The following is a 20,313-nucleotide window of genomic DNA, read 5'->3' on the forward strand; positions in this document are numbered from 1 at the left end:
TTTATACATTGTCGTGCAATGGTGTGTAGATGTACAGTATATGAGCTCACAACAGGTCACGATCATGTCATCCAACATAAGATCGTAGATCTGTTTTTCTTATTATTTTTTGCCCAAATTGATTATTAATCGATTACATCATTAAGATATCGATTATATGTTTTTTATCATCAATTCAATCGATTAGTTGGATTCACGCCCCTATAGCTACAACATTCCCCAACACACCACCACATCATGCCATGGCCTGACATACAGTATATTGAGACCCTCTATATATAGGCTACAGAAAGCCTATAAACTATCCAGCCTCCACAATTTATATTTAAATTTGATATGAATTTATTTTGTACTAAGCTGCTACATGTTAAGTGAGCCTATTACTGTTATTATTAATTATTATAGCCTACATGTGCTCAGAATTGCACTGTTCTGATTCACCATAGTAGAGATCCATTGTCAACTGTAGCTGTTTTATCCGTGCTGATACTGTGTGTAGGAAAGATCATGTCAGAAACCTCATCTCGTCTCATCTGTACGGTGTACCAATTCATGAACGTTGTTGTCTTGCAAAATGTAAACCTGACAATGACATTGCTGTGATTGCCTTGTAATAATAACCTGTAACTGTTACTGTGTGACCATGCAAACGGAGGGAGAGAGAGGAGAGGAGAGAGAGAGGGGAGAGAGAGCATCATCATCAACGCACCTCAACGAAATAGAAGCAGGGAAGCAGGCTGACGCTGTCTTTGGTCAACACCGCCTTGTCTCTAGAAGCCATGGTGGTCGATCCTTATTATTCCAGTCCTGACGCCTGTATGAAGATCAGCCCTGCTCTGTGGGATGGATGGATGGATGCAGAATGATGTCCGCTCCTCCTGTCGCGTCTCGCTGCGTGCCAAGATCATAAGCGCACGGCGACCGCCGCTCCTTCTCCTCGCTCCATACAAATTAAATCAAGTGTGTGTGTGTGGGTTTATCACGCACACACAACACAACAACACGATATATTCGACGTGACACTCTCCCGATAATCCACGGCGCCAGTCGGTTTTTATAGTGCGTGTTTTTGGATGGAGGCTGGAGGAGCGCACAGATAGATAGAGAGAGAGCAGAGCACCTGCCGGGGAGCGGATAGTAGACCTACTGGAGCTATGATGATGGAGCGCTTCTGTTTTTTTCTATGCCACGGAGCGCCTGACGTGCGCAAGCGCACTGTATGTGCGGATCATAATAATATGAATTGGCTATACATCTTCAGCTTTGGTTCTCAAACATTTGATTTTCAAGTGCCCCCATAAGTCTGATTGCACATACCACATTCTGCACATAGGCCTAGACATTACAACCCTTAACAATAAAAATAAAAATCACTGAGTAGGCTAAAATTGATTGTTCAACTGTGTTATATGGGGTGGCATCTATTATTAATTAGGGAATTTGTTAAGTTCAGTTAACCCCCAATATAAACAAGCCATATAGTGTTTTCTTGGGTTTAAATCCTATTAAGACCTTAATAGCCTATCTGAAATGAAGCCTGTCTTGTGCTTTTCCTATATGCAAACGGCTAATAAAGGCATATTCAGTCAGTCAGTCAATCAATCAATCAATCAATCAATCAATCAATCAATCAATCAATCAATCAACCAACCAACCAATCAATCAATCAATCGATCAAACCAGTTTGACCCTTCATGTACATTATAGCCAATTTTACAAGCTCACAATGTGACCTGTTATGAGATTGTAGATCTGGTATTTTCAAAAGAATCTGGAATGAAAAAGATCTGGAATATTTTGGAAACAGCACACATCTTGTAGGCCTACTTTATGGGGGTCTCTGGCACAACATATTTTCAATTTCAGATGGGGGTCCTTGGTCAAATCATGTGGTTTCCTCAGTGTCTGATAGATCACTGTTTCCCAAGCACTGGGTCGGGACCCATTTGTGGGTCGCAGGAATAATTTTGTTTCCTATTTTGTTTTTCAATTAGGCCTATTATTATTTCAAAACATTTTCAAAAAACTTTCCCAAAAAAGGTAAATTATGTTCTGAATTAAAGACAAAATTCACCACCATTACGCTGAAAGCGCATGTTCTCCCGGGCCAGTATGTTCTCCCGAATCTTTATATACTCAGGTTATTCTCCTAAAAAAAACTGTACGACAGTACAAAGGCAGGGCCTTTAGCCAATGAGGGAGCAGCGAGCCCACACTATAGGAACAGTATTTCTAGTTATTAACTGTTATCTAAATGCAAAAACAGTTACATCTTATGCAATTTTCTGATGTGTGTGTCTGTGTACCATGAATGGACATGAATATAATCACAGTCAGTGTGAAGTGAGTGGTGCCTTTCATGATTTCATTAAACCGCGTCCCGCGAAGCTTCAATGAGCCAAGTGTGGGATTGACACACTTACAGACAGACAAAGCCAGATGTGGAGCTGTCAGCACCGCTCAATAACAACAGATGAATTATCCCTCTGCCCTCTGGTAGACATACAGGGAAATTCCAAGATTGTAGACACCATAAACTTCTGAATTAAACATCATAGAATCATGAGTGTTTCTATATTCATGGGTTAATGACAACGTAGAAACCATTTAGACATTACTTTGAAGTGTTAGGAAGTTAGGAACTTTCAAACTCAAGGTTGTACCCAACTCAGTTGTAGTTGTAACTCAACTCAGGAAAAATATTTAATGAACATGTAAATAAGGTTCACACTTTACTTACAGATACAATACACTTACTGATGTAATGGTTCTCTGTTTAGCATTCTAAAAAATACATCCCTTGCCCTATATATCAAAAGCGTGGTACACAAAACCGCACATGATTTTTGGACATACAGAAGCCTTGCTTTGGGAGAAAGCATCTGACGGACTGTGAGAGTCTGGTTGTGCTACATGCATTTACAGGATGTGACACTGTGAGTGCCTTTGCTGGTTGTGGAAAACTGAATGCACTGAGGTTATTGAAGAAAGGAAAACAATACAACACAGAATTTCAGGAGACAGCTCAAGAGAGCTCTTTGGCCGACTGCAGCAGTTTACTTGTAGCTGGTACCTGTCTGGAACCATCTCCAGTGACACAAACGTGATCCTCTACCAGATATTCTGTTCCAGGAGAGGAGAGGCTGATTCCAGTCAACTCCCACTATGTAGAGAATGTGTATTTCTCCGTATTGAGGGCAAGGACAACAAGTCTAGGCCAAGATATGCCAATTTTGTTAACATGTTGGATCCCAAATTATACTTGACCTTAACATATGACACTGACTTTGAATTGCTTCAGTCACCTCATAAATCAACTCAGCACCCCAGGAAACGCCTACTCTGATATGGCAAAATCATCCTGTCAATCACTATACCTACTTTTTCATCAGATATCAGATATGAGGGACAAAAACAACTATTCAGCTACTATTTAATCAGTTCTATCATATAATTGTGTAAACTTCAGACATGTAATGCAAAAAAATCACATGCAAACGTGTCCCACTCTAATGGTACCGAAATCCAAACAATTGGTTTCTGGCCCATGGACTATACAAGGGCCAAGGACTGACAGATACAGAGATCTCCATATTTGGTCATAAAAGGGACAGAGGCAGACCGATACCCCCGCCGACACTATTGTAATCCTGAAGGATACTTACTCGCTAAACATACAGTTTCCTATGTGGTAGAAATGGAGACACGGAGACAGGAATTTCATACAACTCTCTTTGTTGGTAAAAAACATTGCCTCCATTTCAGTCAACACACTCCACACGTTAGAACAGGTGTCACCTTCTAAAAAGGTCAGACTATATCCCCAAACTGAAACATTTGTTCCCCCTTATCACTACAGTGTGAGGTAATCCCCAAACCATTCCCATTATTACAAAAAACCTCAAACAAAGATAAATCCCCTTACACTAGGATTTTATGACATATTGGTCGGATATAGGTGAGTCAGGGCCGTCCGTCCGTGTGTCTGTGGACAACTAATCTGTATTTTAAGGACACATTTGAGGTATGGTAGCCCAGTGGTTCACAACCTTTTCAGGCCATGATCCCCCAAAATAGGCTAGTCATATTTGAACTGGGGACCCCCCACTTTGACAAGAACTTGGAATTGTAGGAGTTGAGGCATTACATTTAGTTTGACTCGGTTACACAGATAAATATTGTGAAAATAGATGATCTAAAATTAAGGTTGTAGATGTCCATCCATCCATCTTATCTGGAATCAGGTCGCGGGGGTAACAGTTCCAACTGGGATTTCCCTATCCTTCCATGAGTATACAGAGGCGTTCCCAGGCTTTGGTCTTCGGTCTGCCATGGGGTCTCCTCCCAGTGGGACGTGCATCGAGGACCTTCCTAGGAAGGCGCTCGGGAGGCATCCGTACTGGATGTCTGAACCACCTAAGCTGACTCCTTTCCAATAGGAGCAGCGGTTCTACTCCAAGTCTCTCTGGTGATTGAACTTCTCACCCTATCTCTAAGGGAGATACCAGTCACCCATCTGAGGAAACTCATTTTATTTGGTCATGACCCACACTTCATGACCATAAGCGAGAAGATTGCTCGGAAGACAGAGGTTTGCCTTACGGCTCAACTGTTTTTTTCTTCACAACAGTGCGATTTAGCAACAAAACCGCTCCTGCTGCTCTGATTCTCCAGCTGATCTCCTTCAGGGTCCATTTGTACATTCTGAGCTGGGGACTCCCTCAAGGACCCCTGGACCTCACTTTGAGAACCACTGTCCTACACACTCTCTCTCTCTCTCTCTCTGTGTGTGTGTGTGTGTGTGTGTGTGTGTGTGTGTGTGTGTGTGTGTGTGTGTGTGTGTGTGTGTGTGTGTGTGAAACACAACAGTAAAGTTAATTTACTTCTGACCAGTCAAAATTAACTCAAAAATAGCACCGCTCACTTCACACTGGGTGTGATTGTTTGGTATAAAAGGGTCTTAAAAGTCCTTAAATTGTCACTTCAGTGTCATTTGGGGGCCCCCAAAAATCATGTTAGGACCCCCTGGGGGACCCGACCCACAGGTTGAGAACCACTGTGGTAGGCTACTGAGGTATATTTTGATGCAGACTTTTGTACTTCTACTCAAACTTTGAATACAGACCATTTACTTTTAACTTGAGTATTTTATATATTGTGGTTTCTACTTTTACTCAAGTAACACATCATAGTAGGGTTACTAGAGTTCCGGCACTGTGTCCACAGTGGGTTATAGGCTGGTAAAGAGACACCGTACTCTGCATACTAAGTGAGGAGCGTGAATAAGACACCTGTTACTAGGAGCAGTGAGCATGGAATGAGAGTGCATGGGGGAGGGAGGGGGGTACATCTGCATCCCATAGCCCAGAGGGCATAGCTGGTTGTCCAGGCAACGGTTCTGACTGAAACATTTGGCAAATTCTTCAGTAAATATGGTTAGGTATCAGGGCTACATTTGAGGAGACACAAATTGTGCACATTTTAGATAATAATGCAATTACAGAGCATCTTGGTTATTAATATCCTATTATGGATTATCATTTGGATTATATAGACAGCAAGACTATATGCTTTTATTGAAGATAATGTAATTCATTGCCTCTATTATCATGTGGTTCTTCTTCTTCTTTATCTTCTTCTATTTAGAGGTCTGTGTTTTATAGCCTATAAAGCCTGAAGTATGATTTTGAGCTATTTCTTATTTATATCTTCTTTATAGGCTACCCATTCAGCATAACGCAATAATGCAAGCTCTGCTCAAATAATGGGTTGTCTGTGACAACCAACAAGCAGCCAATCACAGCTCGGGCCGTCCCTCCTGGGATATGGGAAGTTGAGATCTTAAAAAAAAAAGAGAGAGAAGAAAACAGAAAACTCTGCTGACAGCTGAGAGGAGGATTCACGCTTCTTGACCCGGGTTGTCGCGCATGCGCCGCCGTGGAAGCTCCCCGGCAGAGGTAGAAAACAAAAACGTTTTACCGATCTGATAATAGATCTACATATCCCCCCCACCCCCACCCCCCCACCCATCGCATCCATCCATTCTACCTGGAGCGGCTCAGCGCATGGTCCCATAGATGCATGGATGATGGAGCCTGTCTGATGGGACGCTGACTGACTGCAGGCTGCACACACAGGTGCATGAGAGCCCGGGTCTGAGCTGCATGTTCCACAAGGTAGGATCTGATCTGTCCCGTGACTGTCTGTGTGTTGTTTAGCAGCAATGCACCAGAGCCCAGCAGCACCGGTGTACTGCAGTGATCTGGTCAATAACACATATCACATGTATAACTTTCAGTGGTGGAGGAACTACTGTTTGTTTAATAATGTTTTTGATAGATTGATTGATTGAATGATTGATTTAATCCTCTATTATTAGTTCGCATAGCCATAGGAAGAGCACAAACCAGTAGCCTTCATAAGGTCCAAATAGGATTTAAACCCAAGAAAGCACTATGGCTTGTTTACATTGAGGTCCTAAGTTGTACTCATTTCACTAAGACATTAAACGACTGACAAATACCATGCAAAACATGTAAAAGTGGTTGAAATTGTTCTGTCTTTCCAGCTACTATAGTAAACAGCCAATGAATTTTCAGGTGGGATACCAATTTGTGGATTTGGAAGTGATGACCAAAAGAAGAGAGCAGAAAAAATGAATCAGGAACATACATTTGAAGATGATAAATGGCATTGGTGTAAAGTAACTAAGTACTTTTATTTTTTAAAGTACTGAGATGAGATGAGATGAGATGAGATTCAATTTATTGTCAGTGTACAGTACAGGTACAGTACAGTACAGCGAAAAGTATTTTCACATCTCACCCAAAGTGCAAACATGTCAGCATTAATGAGTACAGTAAATGCAGAGACGAGCAGTATTAATAAATAAATAAATAGATAAATATGATTATAATTACATCTAACGATGCTTCTCCTCCATTCACGTTTGGTGAATGTAGCCTTGGCCAGGAAAATCCCACAAACCACAACACCCTCCTGATGGCCGGGTCGGCAGTGGTGGCCAAATCACTGCCCACACCAATCACTCTCCTCCTCCTGGCCAAGGCTAAACTCCCCTCTCCTGCTCTATTTGTTTTTTCCCAACAAGAGGCTTCTCTGGGGAGGTATTGGGTGGGTCCCTCCTGAGGTCTTGAGGTGACACAGGTGCGTAGAGTTCTCCAGTACTGTGGGATTATTCCTGCCTGGAGTTCTCCTTCGTCTCACCAACTCACCAACCAAGTTGTGCGCTGCACCTGTGACCCCTCTTCTCCACACTTGGTCCTGGCTTGATGTATTTTTACCTTTTGTGTTCCTGCAGATGTTCTCGCAGTGACGCTTTACTTCCAATTTCTCCCCAGCTGATGTTGTTTAGGTGAGCCATCTCGTTAGCTGTGATTAGTTAAGGGCTGTTACCGTTGTGTTTGTATTGTTGAGTCTCACATACTCCCCCCCTCTCGGGAGACTCTGAGGGTATCTGAATAAATGTCTGTAGCTTGAGTTGGTGCCCTCTCGCGAGTGCTGTGCATGAGGTTGCTAACCTCATACACCCACGCCAGGCTCTTCCTGGTGGTCATCTGTCTCTCCAGCGTCACCAATCTTCCTCGGTTTCCATCCAGACTTTCCTGGAAGTCACTGGTTGCCCAGAGTTCTATGATTATAATTACATCTAACGATGCTTCTCCTCCATTCACGTTTGGTGAATGTAGCCTTGGCCAGGAAAATTTGATGTCTTCAGGTGGTAACCATCAATCATAAGGTGTTTCGACCCACAAACCACAACACCCTCCTGATGGCCGGGTCGGCAGTGGTGGCCAAATCACTGCCCATCTCCTCCTCCTGGCCAAGGCTAAACTCCCCTCTCCTGCTCTATTTGTTTTTTCCCAACAAGAGGCTTCTCTGGGGAGGTATTGGGTGGGTCCCTCCTGAGGTCTTGAGGTGACACAGGTGCGTAGAGTTCTCCAGTACTGTGGGATTATTCCTGCCTGGAGTTCTCCTTCGTCTCACCAACTCACCAACCAAGTTGTGCGCTGCACCTGTGACCCCTCTTCTCCACACTTGGTCCTGGCTTGATGTATTTTTACCTTTTGTGTTCCTGCAGATGTTCTCGCAGTGACACTTTACTTCCAATTTCTCCCCAGCTGATGTTGTTTAGGTGAGCCATCTCGTTAGCTGTGATTAGTTAAGGGCTGTTACCGTTGTGTTTGTATTGTTGAGTCTCACATACTCCCCCCCTCTCGGGAGACTCTGAGGGTATCTGAATAAATGTCTGTAGCTTGAGTTGGTGCCCTCTCGCGAGTGCTGTGCATGAGGTTGCTAACCTCATACACCCACGCCAGGCTCTTCCTGGTGGTCATCTGTCTCTCCAGCGTCACCAATCTTCCTCGGTTTCCATCCAGACTTTCCTGGAAGTCACTGGTTGCCCAGAGTTCTATGATTATAATTACATCTAATGATGCTTCTCCTCCATTCACGTTTGGTGAAATAAAGAAAAATTAAGTAAAGAAAGTAATAATTACATTTTGACCATATTGCACATAGCCCTATTGCACATATCCTAATGCACAAGTGTTCGACTCATGTCCAGAGGGAATATTCCACAAGTCCAGTGACCATAGTGCGCAAGTCACACACAGAAAGCACAAGTACACTAGGTGCTAGCAGCTAGACTAATATGTGTCCAGAGTCCCAGCTACACCAGGGATGGTGGATGGCCTGGGGGAGGGAGGGCTGTAACTGGAGGGAGGAGAGGAGTGGGAGAAGAGTTCAGGTAGATGACAGTGGAGGGGAAGAAGCTGTTCCGAAGTCTACTGGTCTTGGAAGCCAGGTTTCTGTATCGCCTTCCAGAGGGGAGGAGGGCAAAAAGACTGTGATTGGGGTGAGAGGGGTCTTTAATGATGTTATGAGCCTTCCTCATGCACTGCCTGTCGTAGATGGACTTGATGACAGGGAGAGATGTTCCGGTAATCCTTTGGGCAGTTTTCACCACCCTCTGCAGTGCCTTCCGGTCAGAGGCTGTACAGTTTCCGTACCACACCGTTATGCAGTATGTAAGAATACTCTCAATGGCACAACGGTAGAAGTTACCCAGTATCTGAGGAGATAGGTGTACTTTCCTCAGCCTCCTCAAAAAGAAGAGACGCTGGTGGGCCTTCTTGACCAGAGACGAGGTGTTGAGGGTCCAGCTGAAGTCCTCGGAGATGTGGACACCCAGGAATTGGACCCGGTCAACCTCTGCTCCATTGATGTAGACGGGAGCGTGAGTGACAGCCCTAGTCCTCCTGAAGTCCACAATGAGCTCTTTCGTCTTCTTGGTGTTCAGTGCCAGGTTGTTGTCTGCACACCACGACGCCAGGTGCTGGATCTCCTCTCTGTAGGCTGTCTCATCGTTGTCCTTGATGAGGCCCACCACTGTGGTGTCGTCTGCAAACTTAATGACGGTGTTGGTGCCATGCATGGGGTGCAGTCGAAGGTGAAGAGGGAGTAAAGAAGGGGGCTCAGCACACAGCCTTGTGGGACACCAGTGCTCAGGGTTAGGGTGGAGGAGGAAAGGTTGCCTATCCTCACAGACTGGGGCCTGTTCGTAAGGAAGTCAAGGATCCAGTTGCAAATGGTGGGAGTTATGTCCAGGTCCTTGTTTGCCATGAGGACACAAAGCTTGGATATGAGTTTGGAGGGGATGATGGTGTTGAACGCTGAACTGAAATCGATAAACAGCATCCTTACTTGAGTGTTGTTCTTGTCCAGGTGAGTGAGGGCAAAGTGTAGGGCGGAGGAAATAGCGTCGTCCGTACCCCTATTCTCTCGATAGGCAAATTGATGCCTGTCGAGGGATGGAGAGAGGCCAGCTTTGAGGTGAGCCAGGACCAGCCTCTCGAAACACTTCATAAGTGTGGAAGTGAGTGCGACAGGTCGAAAGTCGTTAAAGCACTTCGCAGAGGAGAGTTTCGGCACAAGTATGATGGAGGTGGACTCGAAGCACGCAGGGACAATACCTTGGGCTAGGGACAGGTTCAAGATGCCTTGCGAGGGTTGGTCCTGCTCAGTGCTGCATGCACCTCAGAGGTGAAGAGAGTGAGGGGTTGGAGATCAGCAGGTAGGTCAACCCTGGTGGGCGTCTCCCGGTTGTCTCTGTCAAAGCGGGCATAGAAGTTATTGAGGTCATTAGGGAGAGAAGGGTCGGTTGCAGGGGGGTTGTTGGAGGGTTTGTAGTCCGTTATGGCCTGGATGCCCTGCCACATGCGCCGAGGATCGTTGGTGTTAAAGTGATCCTCAACCTTGAGCTTGTGGCTCCGCTTGGCCTGCTTTATGGCCTTATTCAGGTCGGCCCTGGCTGAACAGTAGGCACGCTTGTCCCCTGATCTGAAGGCGGTGTCTCGTGCTTTCAGCTGCAACCGGACCTCACTGTTCATCCATGGCTTTTGATTTGGAAAGGTAATGATCCGTTTAATGGTGGTGACACTGTCAATGTTGGAGCTGATGTGATCCAGAACAGAGGAGGTGTAGGCGTGAATGTCAATGTGTGAGTCCGTGGTGGCCTGGGTGGCAAACAGGCTCCAGTCTGTAGATTGTAACTGACACTGTATCTCTGAGTCTGCTCCATCAGGCCATATTTTCACTGGTCTAACCAAGGGCTTAATCCGTTTAATGAGTGGAGTGTACTTGGGGAGGAGGAACAAAGAGAGGTGATCAGAACGTCCAAGGTGGGGGAGAGGAACAGCTCTGTACGCCTCCTTGATGTTAGTGTAGACATGGTCTAAGGCAGGGCTACTCAACTTGAGATGGCTCAGGGGCCACTCAGCAAAATACCAAAAGTCCAAAGGGCCGCAAGCTAAAAATGACGGTCCTATTTTGGACGTTTACATTGATTTTGTACAGTACACAGTCTAATAATTAAGGAAACCCACAGAAAACAGCCACATTTCCATAAGCCTCATTGAACCAAAAGATTGTCATGGATGGAATGATGAAATTGATGACATTTGAATTTTTTTATCAAATTAGGCTTTATTCACAAAATGTGAAGTGAAAATGAACAGTTCTGGTTCAACCTTTTTGTAACCTCCCCTGTGTCTGGGTATGCAAAGCTAGTGAACTTTGGCAATGTAAAGGTATGTTTTCTCATGCCACTAACACTCCTTTTCATTAATAGGACCGATTTAAAATAAATAAACGTTTATACTTATTATTCAATCACTCAAACCCCAGCATCCCTATTCTTGGGGGACATAGCCGATCTACAAGCTCACCACAAGATGCATTGTGAGCTTGTAGATCGGCTATTTTTGGTGAAGAGAGTTATTGTATGGAAAAATAACTCAAGTACAGTTCAACTCCCCCTCAGATGCACTGTACTTGTAAAACAGTTTGATGCTTTGAGCTTTGTAAAACACAACAGCTCGTTGGAGGAGATTTGTGTTAATAAGCATAGTTCCTTGGCTGCAGCGCGATCTGTTGGAATGCTTGGACTGTCGGTGCCATAGAGTTATAGTCGGAGCTGACTGGCGGAGTCGCGGAGGGAGAGACAAGCAGCGGAGACAAGGGCTAGGTCTTCATTAGACTGAAACATGACGATCGCGGGATTCGCGGCCGTTCATATCGCACGACCGTCATGCGTCTCCGCTCCAGTGAGCCCGACTGTGGTTGTCTGCTGCAAAATCTCCGCATATTTGTCTGTCTGACTGTCTCGTTGTACTGTAGCTCTAGTGTAGCCGCCTGCATCTCTGCACTGCTACTGCATTCGCTTCCTGACTCTTATCCCTAACTACGGAGTGCACCGAGGGTCAAACATCACCGCGTTTTGCGTTTCGCGTTAACTTTGACAGGCTTAGAAAAATCATATTTTTTTTGGCATGATCATGACGGGCCGCACAGACATGCGGAAAGGGCCGCATGCGGCCCGCGGGCCGCGGGTTGAGTAGCACTGGTCTAAGGTCTTGTCTCCTCTGTAGGCCTGTACTACTGTATTTTGAGGTACTTTTACTTTACTGGAGTATTTCCGATTTTCATTTACTTTTACTTCTATTCCGCTACATCTATTTTAATATTATTGTTAAATATTGTTATTTTACTCCACTACAATTATTTGTAAAATGTAATTACTTGTTACTTTGTGTGTTTTGATTTGATTGGGGTTTGATTTGATTGATTGATATGCATTTAGTAAATTATGGTCCTATTAACTTTAAAATATGTCAATGGAAATTAGGATCTCCGGAAACATCTTTTTCTCAGCTGGTTTTACTCAGTGTTTGTCAAAACAGTGCATTATCAATCGGCCATAACTAGTGAGGCCAAACACCTTGTTTTTCACGTTAGCAATGGGGAGCGTGTCCTTCCTTGTCCGTGAACGATCGGAGGAGCGATCGGAAAACTTGAAAGGGTAAGGAAAAACTAGCTGGCAGTGGTTAGTGATTTGGTTAAATATTCTTCAATGAGTTCATGATAACGTTGGGTGTGTTTCTAGGGTTTCTACTGGTTCGACCAAGTGAAGACCCGCCCTTGCTGCGGTTGCAGCCAATAGCACTTTCCGTTCACATTTCGAACCGGGTATAGAACATAGATACTATGTTTTCACCCCTGTCCGTCCGTGTGTCTGTGTGTCTGTCTGTCTGTGTTTCTGTGAGCAACTCATCTCCGGCACCATTGGACCAATTGGCAATCGGCAAAACATAATCTGAAAACTCACCTCTTCAGACTCCACCATAGCCCGTAACTTGTCCTAGCCTTAGCCTTGATGACCATGCAGTCTTATGCGAAGGTTAAAATGTAATTTAGATGTTATTTAGACAGATGTTAGGTTCATCTATTGACCTGAAATACTTTAGTTTGTATACAGTACTTTCAATGTACATATTATTTATTTTTTACATTATAATGTTTAGACTGATGATAGGTTCTTGGTTTACCTATGATCCTAGATTACTGAGGCACAGCACCGTCTATGCATTTTAAGAATTACCCTGTGTATTCCATTCTGATGGCTAAGATTGTTTGTGAGAGTGGCCCGTGGCCTAGGTTGATTGATTGATTGAATACTTTTTTTAAAGGGGAACTAGGAAAGCCTGTGTGTACACATTCCACATTCCCCCCTCCCCTCTATGACAGGCATCAAACAGGTAGTTGTATTTGATGCTTTCATTGTTTAGAGAGATCACTAACGAGCACTTGACACTTTTTTGGCCCAATCAATTACCCCAGTGCACGACCCCTTTGAAGTTCAAAGGGAGCAATTAGGAGCTCTGGCTGAGCTCCCCCTGACAAAAATGTCCCTCCACTGTTTATGTTGACATTTAATGTAACATAAACAGTGGAACAGAACCAAAATACAGCCAGGGGATGTCTTTCTGCAAGGAAACACCTCAGCACAATAATATAGTGACTGATGAAGGGAAATGACAAATGGCTACAAATTTATATACCTATACATATATTTTTATAGTCTTAAAGTTACCTAGTTTCCCTTTAACAGGTTGCAGAAACATGTACAGGGAAGGACAGTACAATACAAGGTCTGCTTAAAGGATTTTATTCCAAAAGAAAGCCTATGGCTTGTTTCCATTGTGGTCTTGTGTACTCAGTTCATTGCTGTTTGAACTTTAGGGTTTCCATTTCATCCATACATTTATTTATTTAAGAGGGGAACAGGCGCTGATATTGCAGTCACAAGTATGTGGTTTCTAACAAACAGACTCCAACAAACAAGCAAGCAAACATAAACAAACAAACAAACAAGCCAGGCTAAAATAGAGAGATAACAACCTTAAATGACATAAGCTCTAGTATAGCAAATTAGGTCACAATGCTCAAATATCAGAGTGGAGTGGTACTCCAGAGAAGAGGCCAGGTCATTGTGGGTTTTGTAGTTTAGACTCATGTTGTTCGTGTTGGTGGTGGAGATTGTAGTTTGTTTCAGGCTGTCCTCCCTTGAATGTTATAAAGTCATATATAAGCTCTAGTTAAATTTTCCAGTTGTCCATTTTCTTTTGCTCGTCTTCACTTGGTTAATGAAAACACAATACTGTACTGTAAAGAAGAGTCTGGCTGCGTCCGAAATCCACCCTATTCTCTAATGTAGTGTACTAAAAGGGGGCTCCGCCATTTTGAACTAGTGTCCGAATGTATAGTGAGGATTTTTGTACCCTAATATAGTGTACTGAAGTATCCCACAATGCATTTGGATTTGTAGGGTGCATTCGATGGTCACTATTCAAGCCCTACCGCCCCACAATGCACTGCGCTGCGGCCGCTGTCTCGCGCTTTGAGCACGCACATGCGGTGTGCACGTGCACACGCATACTGCAGGCTCGTCTCTGCGTCTCTGGGCAGGAGCCACCTGTTGCTGAGCAAACGCAACAGAGCCGTCCGTAGCAGAACCACCGGCTAAAGAAAACAACTCGTACAAATGTCCACAGCCTTGTCACCAGAGAACAAATGATGAAAAAAGCTCTTAAGTTGTTTATGAAGAGAATATACGAGAATAGACGCTGGAGGCTTTTGTTTTTCGATCTTTTCTTCCCAACCTTCCACAGCTGATAATAATAATCATGATAAATAATGTTATTTAAATTAGCAAGAATAACCTATTAGTATTTTATCACAAACATGGGTGTATGTCTACATGTGAGACAAATGAATGTGGCACAAACTTTATTCATTCATTCACCAATGAATTAATACAATTTTAATATATATATATATATATATATATATATATATATATATATATATTCTTTTTTAACATTATTTTATTGAATTGTGATAAATAAAAACAGAATTATATTTGGCCTATTTCTCATAATAACACCTTAACATGTTGGTATGTTATTTACAATCCACAAGCATTGGGCTTCGCCCACTGTTGAGAGCTTGTAGATCGGCTATTATTTATTGCTCCAAAAGCCAGTGCTCTGAGCGTTTTAACTGTGCGACAGCGATGACGCAACCAGATGGCGACGGAGTAGTGTCCGAAATGCGCTGATTTGTTCACTACTGTAGTACACTACATCTGGATCCCTCATTTAGGGTTAGGGAGTAGGGAACGTGTTCCGCATTTCGGACACAGCCTCTGTATGTGCCTGTGGTATTTATCTCCACCAGGCTGGAAAGCTGGGAGATGGACTGTTTTTGCCCCCGGTCTTTTGTGTGTGTGTGTGTGTGCAGAACACCAACTTCCACTGAGTAATGCTCAAGGTCGCTCTGCTCAGTTCAGTAACGGGTCAGACTGGGGGCCCCCAACGCACAGAGACAGTATGCCATTTAACAAGTGCTTTATGAGGAGTCATTAGGCTACTGGAGGAAGACATGAATTTTGACCAGCAGTAGGGTCGCCTTGTCCACCTGTCTCCCCTCACTTTGCAGCATGCGCCTCATGACACATTGTGAGGCACACTTTTTGAGGCTCATGCCCCCCAAAATTTTGACATTTAACAAATCTACCATAATTGAAGTTGGACACAGATTGAAGACAACGACTAAAACTAAATTGACATTTGCTGTCAAAATCAACACTAATGTTAGGTTAGGGTTAGTTCTTCGGAACAGTGGGTCGTGACTTGTTGGACTAATGGCATGGCACCGCATCCAGCTCCCTCGCCATATAGTCTAAAACAGGGGTCTTCAACGTTTTCAGGCCAAGGACCCCTTAGTTGAGAGAGAGATGAAGCAGGGACCCCCACAACCTGTTCATAGATTCCATATAGTTTAATTGTTTGACAGCAAAATCATCAGTGTATTTTGGATTCATGTCAATTTGTGTTTTCACTCTGTACTTAGTCTGCTCTTTTTCCCCTCTACACCAAAGCTCTTTGCCAAAAATAGTCGATCTACAAGACCACAATTTGGTTGTGGAACCGCCTCATTAATATGTCAGAGAGTAGGTTAACAAAAAAGGTCTTCAACTGGGATAAGGCACACACTGACTGGGCCATGGACTAAGGGAGTTTTTTCTATTCTCAGAGAGGCAGATCTGGCTTATGTTTTTCTTATGCTTTGTTGTAACATTAACCTGTTGAAACAAAAAATATTTTGTAATCACAAAGAGAAATGTTCAAAGTTCGACATATGGTCTAAGCCAAGACTTAGATCATATGTCCAGATCAAGCATTATTTTGGTACTGAGCCCTATGTCAAATCCTTTATAACTCATTTGTAGCCGATCCCGCGAATACTCGTGAAATATTAAAAGGTATCTAGAGTGCCGATCCCGCGATGTCGCAGGCTATTTACTGTATATACAGTAAAGCTGGCAATGGCTACGTACCGTCCGTTGAAAAGTGCTGGCACGGGTGGAATCGCCGATTCATCATCATCGCGCATCCACGTGCACACAATAGTGATCCCATAACATGGAAGCCAACGGTCTTTCTCATCTTTAATGTCCATTATCTCCAAAAAACACCTTTGATGCCAAGGATGGCATTGGATTCTCGCTAAAATAGCAAAAGTATAAAGGGATCCATCTTCCACCCCTGTTTACATTTCGACCACAAGTACTTCCGGGTGAATCCCCGTCAAGTAGGAATTCGTTTAGTTAGCTCGATCTACTTCCGGCCTTCAAAATAAGAGACTGGCCGCGGACGGAGCAGGCGGCCGGCACGCTGGACATTTAACCCTTTCATGTCTGCGCATTAAATGAGTTAACAAGAAACCAACGGTCATTGTGTGCTCAGCTGAGAGCTTGTATCCTACCTCTTGCTATTTAGGTGGGGAGGTTCTCAGCTGTACCAGAAGAGAATTGGATATGCAATGTATGTGACCTGAAAGATGTTGAAAATGAATTTCATTTCATGTTTTATTGTACTCTATATGATGATTTGAGCTTTGAGGGTCCCTTTGTTTGATGTAATGCAAAAACGAAAACCTGAGCTGAATGGTTGTTTAATTATGAAGTCTTTAAAGGTGATACACCATGCATTTAAAAAGTATTTATGTCATATTGTTTATGTCCCAAAAACGTTTTTCAAAAGGTTTAAGGCTAAATTACCACTCTTGAATAGAGAGCCTCTCTCATTTTTGAATGGCTCTCAGAGCATTTTCAGCTGCAGTACCACCTTTGGCCTGAACTGCGTGTCCTGTAAGTCCATATGGGCTGGGCTTCCTTGGAAGCATGACACTTTAATAAAGAAAAATCAATCAATCAATCAATCAATCAATCAATCAATCAATCAATCAATCATATACTGTAAATGCGCATCTTGGTAAAAACTGTGGTAACACAATTAATTGCATGAATAATTTACTTTTCAAATGCTATGGCAAAGATTATCATCTTCAAGGCCAGAATATAACCAGAACAAAAGTGACTAATAGAATAAATAGAATGTATAGGAATAGAAAGGCGGGTTATTCTATATACCACATTTATAAAGAGCTACGAGAATTATGACCAAGTGGAAAATAATCATACAAAGGACATTTGTGTACAATTAAAAATAGTTATCAAAGAGTTGAAAGACTAGACTGTAAGAGTAAGCTAAAATGAAAGTTCTACAATAAAGTTACAGTGCAGGACAAGAAATTAACCAAAAGTAATTTAAAGAAAACTTTTTAGCTTTGATTTAACAGAACTGAGAGTTGTAGCAGACCTATTTTCTTGGAGTTTGTTCCTGATATAGGTGCACTGAATGCTGATTCTCCACATTCAGTTTGGACTCTGGGGACGGAAAGTAGACGCGTCTACGACCTAATTAGTGAACAGGGCAGACTAGGCCAGACAGGGTTGTTTATAACAAACAAACACACACACACACACACACACACACACACACACACACACACACACACACACACACACACACACACACACACACACACACACACACACACACACACACACACACAGGAACAAGTCCCATTGCTATACCAGCAAGGCTTCTGTATTCAGTGTAAAATGCGATCGAATGCAACAGCAAAACAACTTTCTATTCTCTTCCTGCCTTATGTTAATGCATAGTGATGACAATCTGTGCTGACTGCGTAACAATGATCTCTGTCCTCTCATGACCTTAGCTGCTGCATCTCAAATAGGTTATGTGAGTGCTAATAATCTCTCCTCATACCTTAGCTGCTGCATCTTAAATATTTGAACGTTAATAATCTCCCCTCATATGACCTTAGATAGTATCTTAAAGGACCATTTCACCTCTGGGACAACCAGATCTTATCTTAACACAATCCTGAGTTATTTTTTGTGTTCAATCTGTGTTTTTAGATATTTTTGTATTTCAGCACTCTACAAAGCATCATATGATGTCATCATATGGTAGTGAGATATTGTCATCATACTGTATCAGTTATCAGTGGTTCCCAAACCTTTTAGCCTGTGACCCAAAAGAGAAATTAGACATTTGTCCGGGACCCAAACTAGTGAAAACAACAGATCTACAAGCTCACAACATGTTGCTTCTCGCCGGGTTGTGAGCTTGTAGATCTGCTATTTTCACCACTTCTTAAACATTTGTTCTATTTCCTTTATTTATTAATGAAATTACTTAGAAATTCATGAAAATCGTAGCTTTTGGAGGGAATGTTTTTTTTTCTTTTCATTTTAAAATAATAATTAAAAAGAAAAATGTAGGGGTGAAAAAATTAAGGGACCCATAAAAATTGGTTCGCGACCCACAAATAGGTCCTGACCCACTGTTTGGGAACCAGTACTACACAGGTAATCCAAGGTAACTATAGTATTATGTAAAATGTCAGCGGTCTGGGCTTCAAATGCAAAGTGCAAATTTATCTCCCCAAGACCCTTTCCCAAAGCTAGGGAATCTGGCTCCTGGAAGTCAGGCTGGTTGCCGGTGAGGCCCCAGAGGAGAAAGGGCTGGATGTTTAAAACATGAGGTGCTGTTTGACAACAATAGCACAAATCCTCTATCTCCATACTTTGTTTATTTATTTGTTTATTTAGACCAGATGCAGCATATTAATGAACAATACATATCAATGTGATTTGAATACACCAGATTTAGCAAAGATGCTCATTTACATGGCAGTCCCCACAGAACAACAACAACAACAACAGAAAATCCTAAAAAACAAGCAGACAGTAGAGTGAATTAGAGTAGTAGAGTTAATTTCATTACACAGGGAAAACAAAGAATACATTAGTGTTGATTTCATCGACTACCCTTTTCCACTGACGAAAACGAAATAAAAACTAAGCTACTGTATGATTGATGACTAAAGCTAAACTACTGTAAATTAAATATATTGAGAATTGCCAACAAATACAAACTTGACTAATGTTAGGGAAGGACTAGTGGAGAAGATATCCAGTACGTAGAACTAAAACCAGTGATATATATCAATGACATCAGGGATCTTCATATATGGGCATAAAAGGGATACCCATATATGGACCTTTACATAGGTGATGTCACCTGTGATATCACCTGTGATGTCACAGTGACAAGGGAACCAACCCATAGACAGAAATGTGTACTGACTGACTGACTGACTGACAGACACAGTATGGATATCCAGGGTTTGATCTTTGATGAGGTGATGTCACGTGATGTCACATGACATCACTTCCTGTACTGACTGAAGGACGGACAAGCTGTGTCATTTCTCATGGTATTGTAACCTTTGGTCGCAATAAGTCATTTTATGTTTGGTAGCGCTCGGGTGTTGCGCTCTGAAAATAGTAGCTCTACAAGCTCACAAAGTGTCGCTCAGCGATGCATTGTGAGGTTGCAAATCGTCTATTTTCAGCATGCAACAAGTGTAACATTAGCCTAGCGCAGCTAGACTCTTATCTGCCATTGCTAACACAAGGCAGCAGATGGGTCTAGCCTCGCTCAGCTATGTACATTTTTCTCAGCACCCAAGTCGTGAGGGAACCAACCAGGGCCCAGTATGCAAATGTTGGGCGGGCGTATTACCTTTGTGCTACTCTGATTGGTTGGAGTGGCGGGCGTATCACCTTTGCTGTTACGTTCCACTGTGTTTGTATCGTTCCACTTTGGTTGTTGCATTCCACTTTGTTTCTTGGGTTTCTTGGGCTACTCTGATTGGTTGTAGGTCTAACCAATAGAGTCCATATGAATAGTTTTTGTAACGAACCCCCGAATAGTTTTTGAATGGCTGAGAACCAGACTATATTCACGCAGTGTGATATTGTCTGGCTATGCGAGGTTATTGTAAAATCACCATCAAGTTAGGAATGCACTTGAATGGAGGGCCCTGAATGTCATGGCCAGTGTATGGTACTCCAACCTCCCCCGACAAATCAAACTCGGCTTCTTCTATGCGACGGTAGAGTCTGTTCTCCTATATGGCAGTGAATGCTGGACCCTGAAGCCAACTCTGCAG

General features: G+C 43.0%; 1 protein-coding gene across 1 annotated transcript in view; it reads right to left on the bottom strand.

Moving 5' to 3' along the window:
* plppr4b (phospholipid phosphatase related 4b) overlaps positions 1-781 on the bottom strand; it is a gene marked incomplete at both ends in the record, with an annotated part of 55,366 nt that extends 54,585 nt beyond the window's left edge. The window contains one exon of the mRNA XM_080751584.1: positions 710-781. Coding sequence (XP_080607710.1) covers positions 710-781 — 72 coding nt within the window. The remainder of the gene's footprint in view (positions 1-709) is intronic.
* Positions 782-20,313: the final 19,532 nt, after the last annotated feature.

This window comes from Nannobrachium achirus (genome assembly GCF_963921795.1).
Source record: "Nannobrachium achirus genome assembly, chromosome: 21".
Taxonomy (NCBI): Eukaryota; Metazoa; Chordata; class Actinopteri; order Myctophiformes; family Myctophidae; genus Nannobrachium; species Nannobrachium achirus.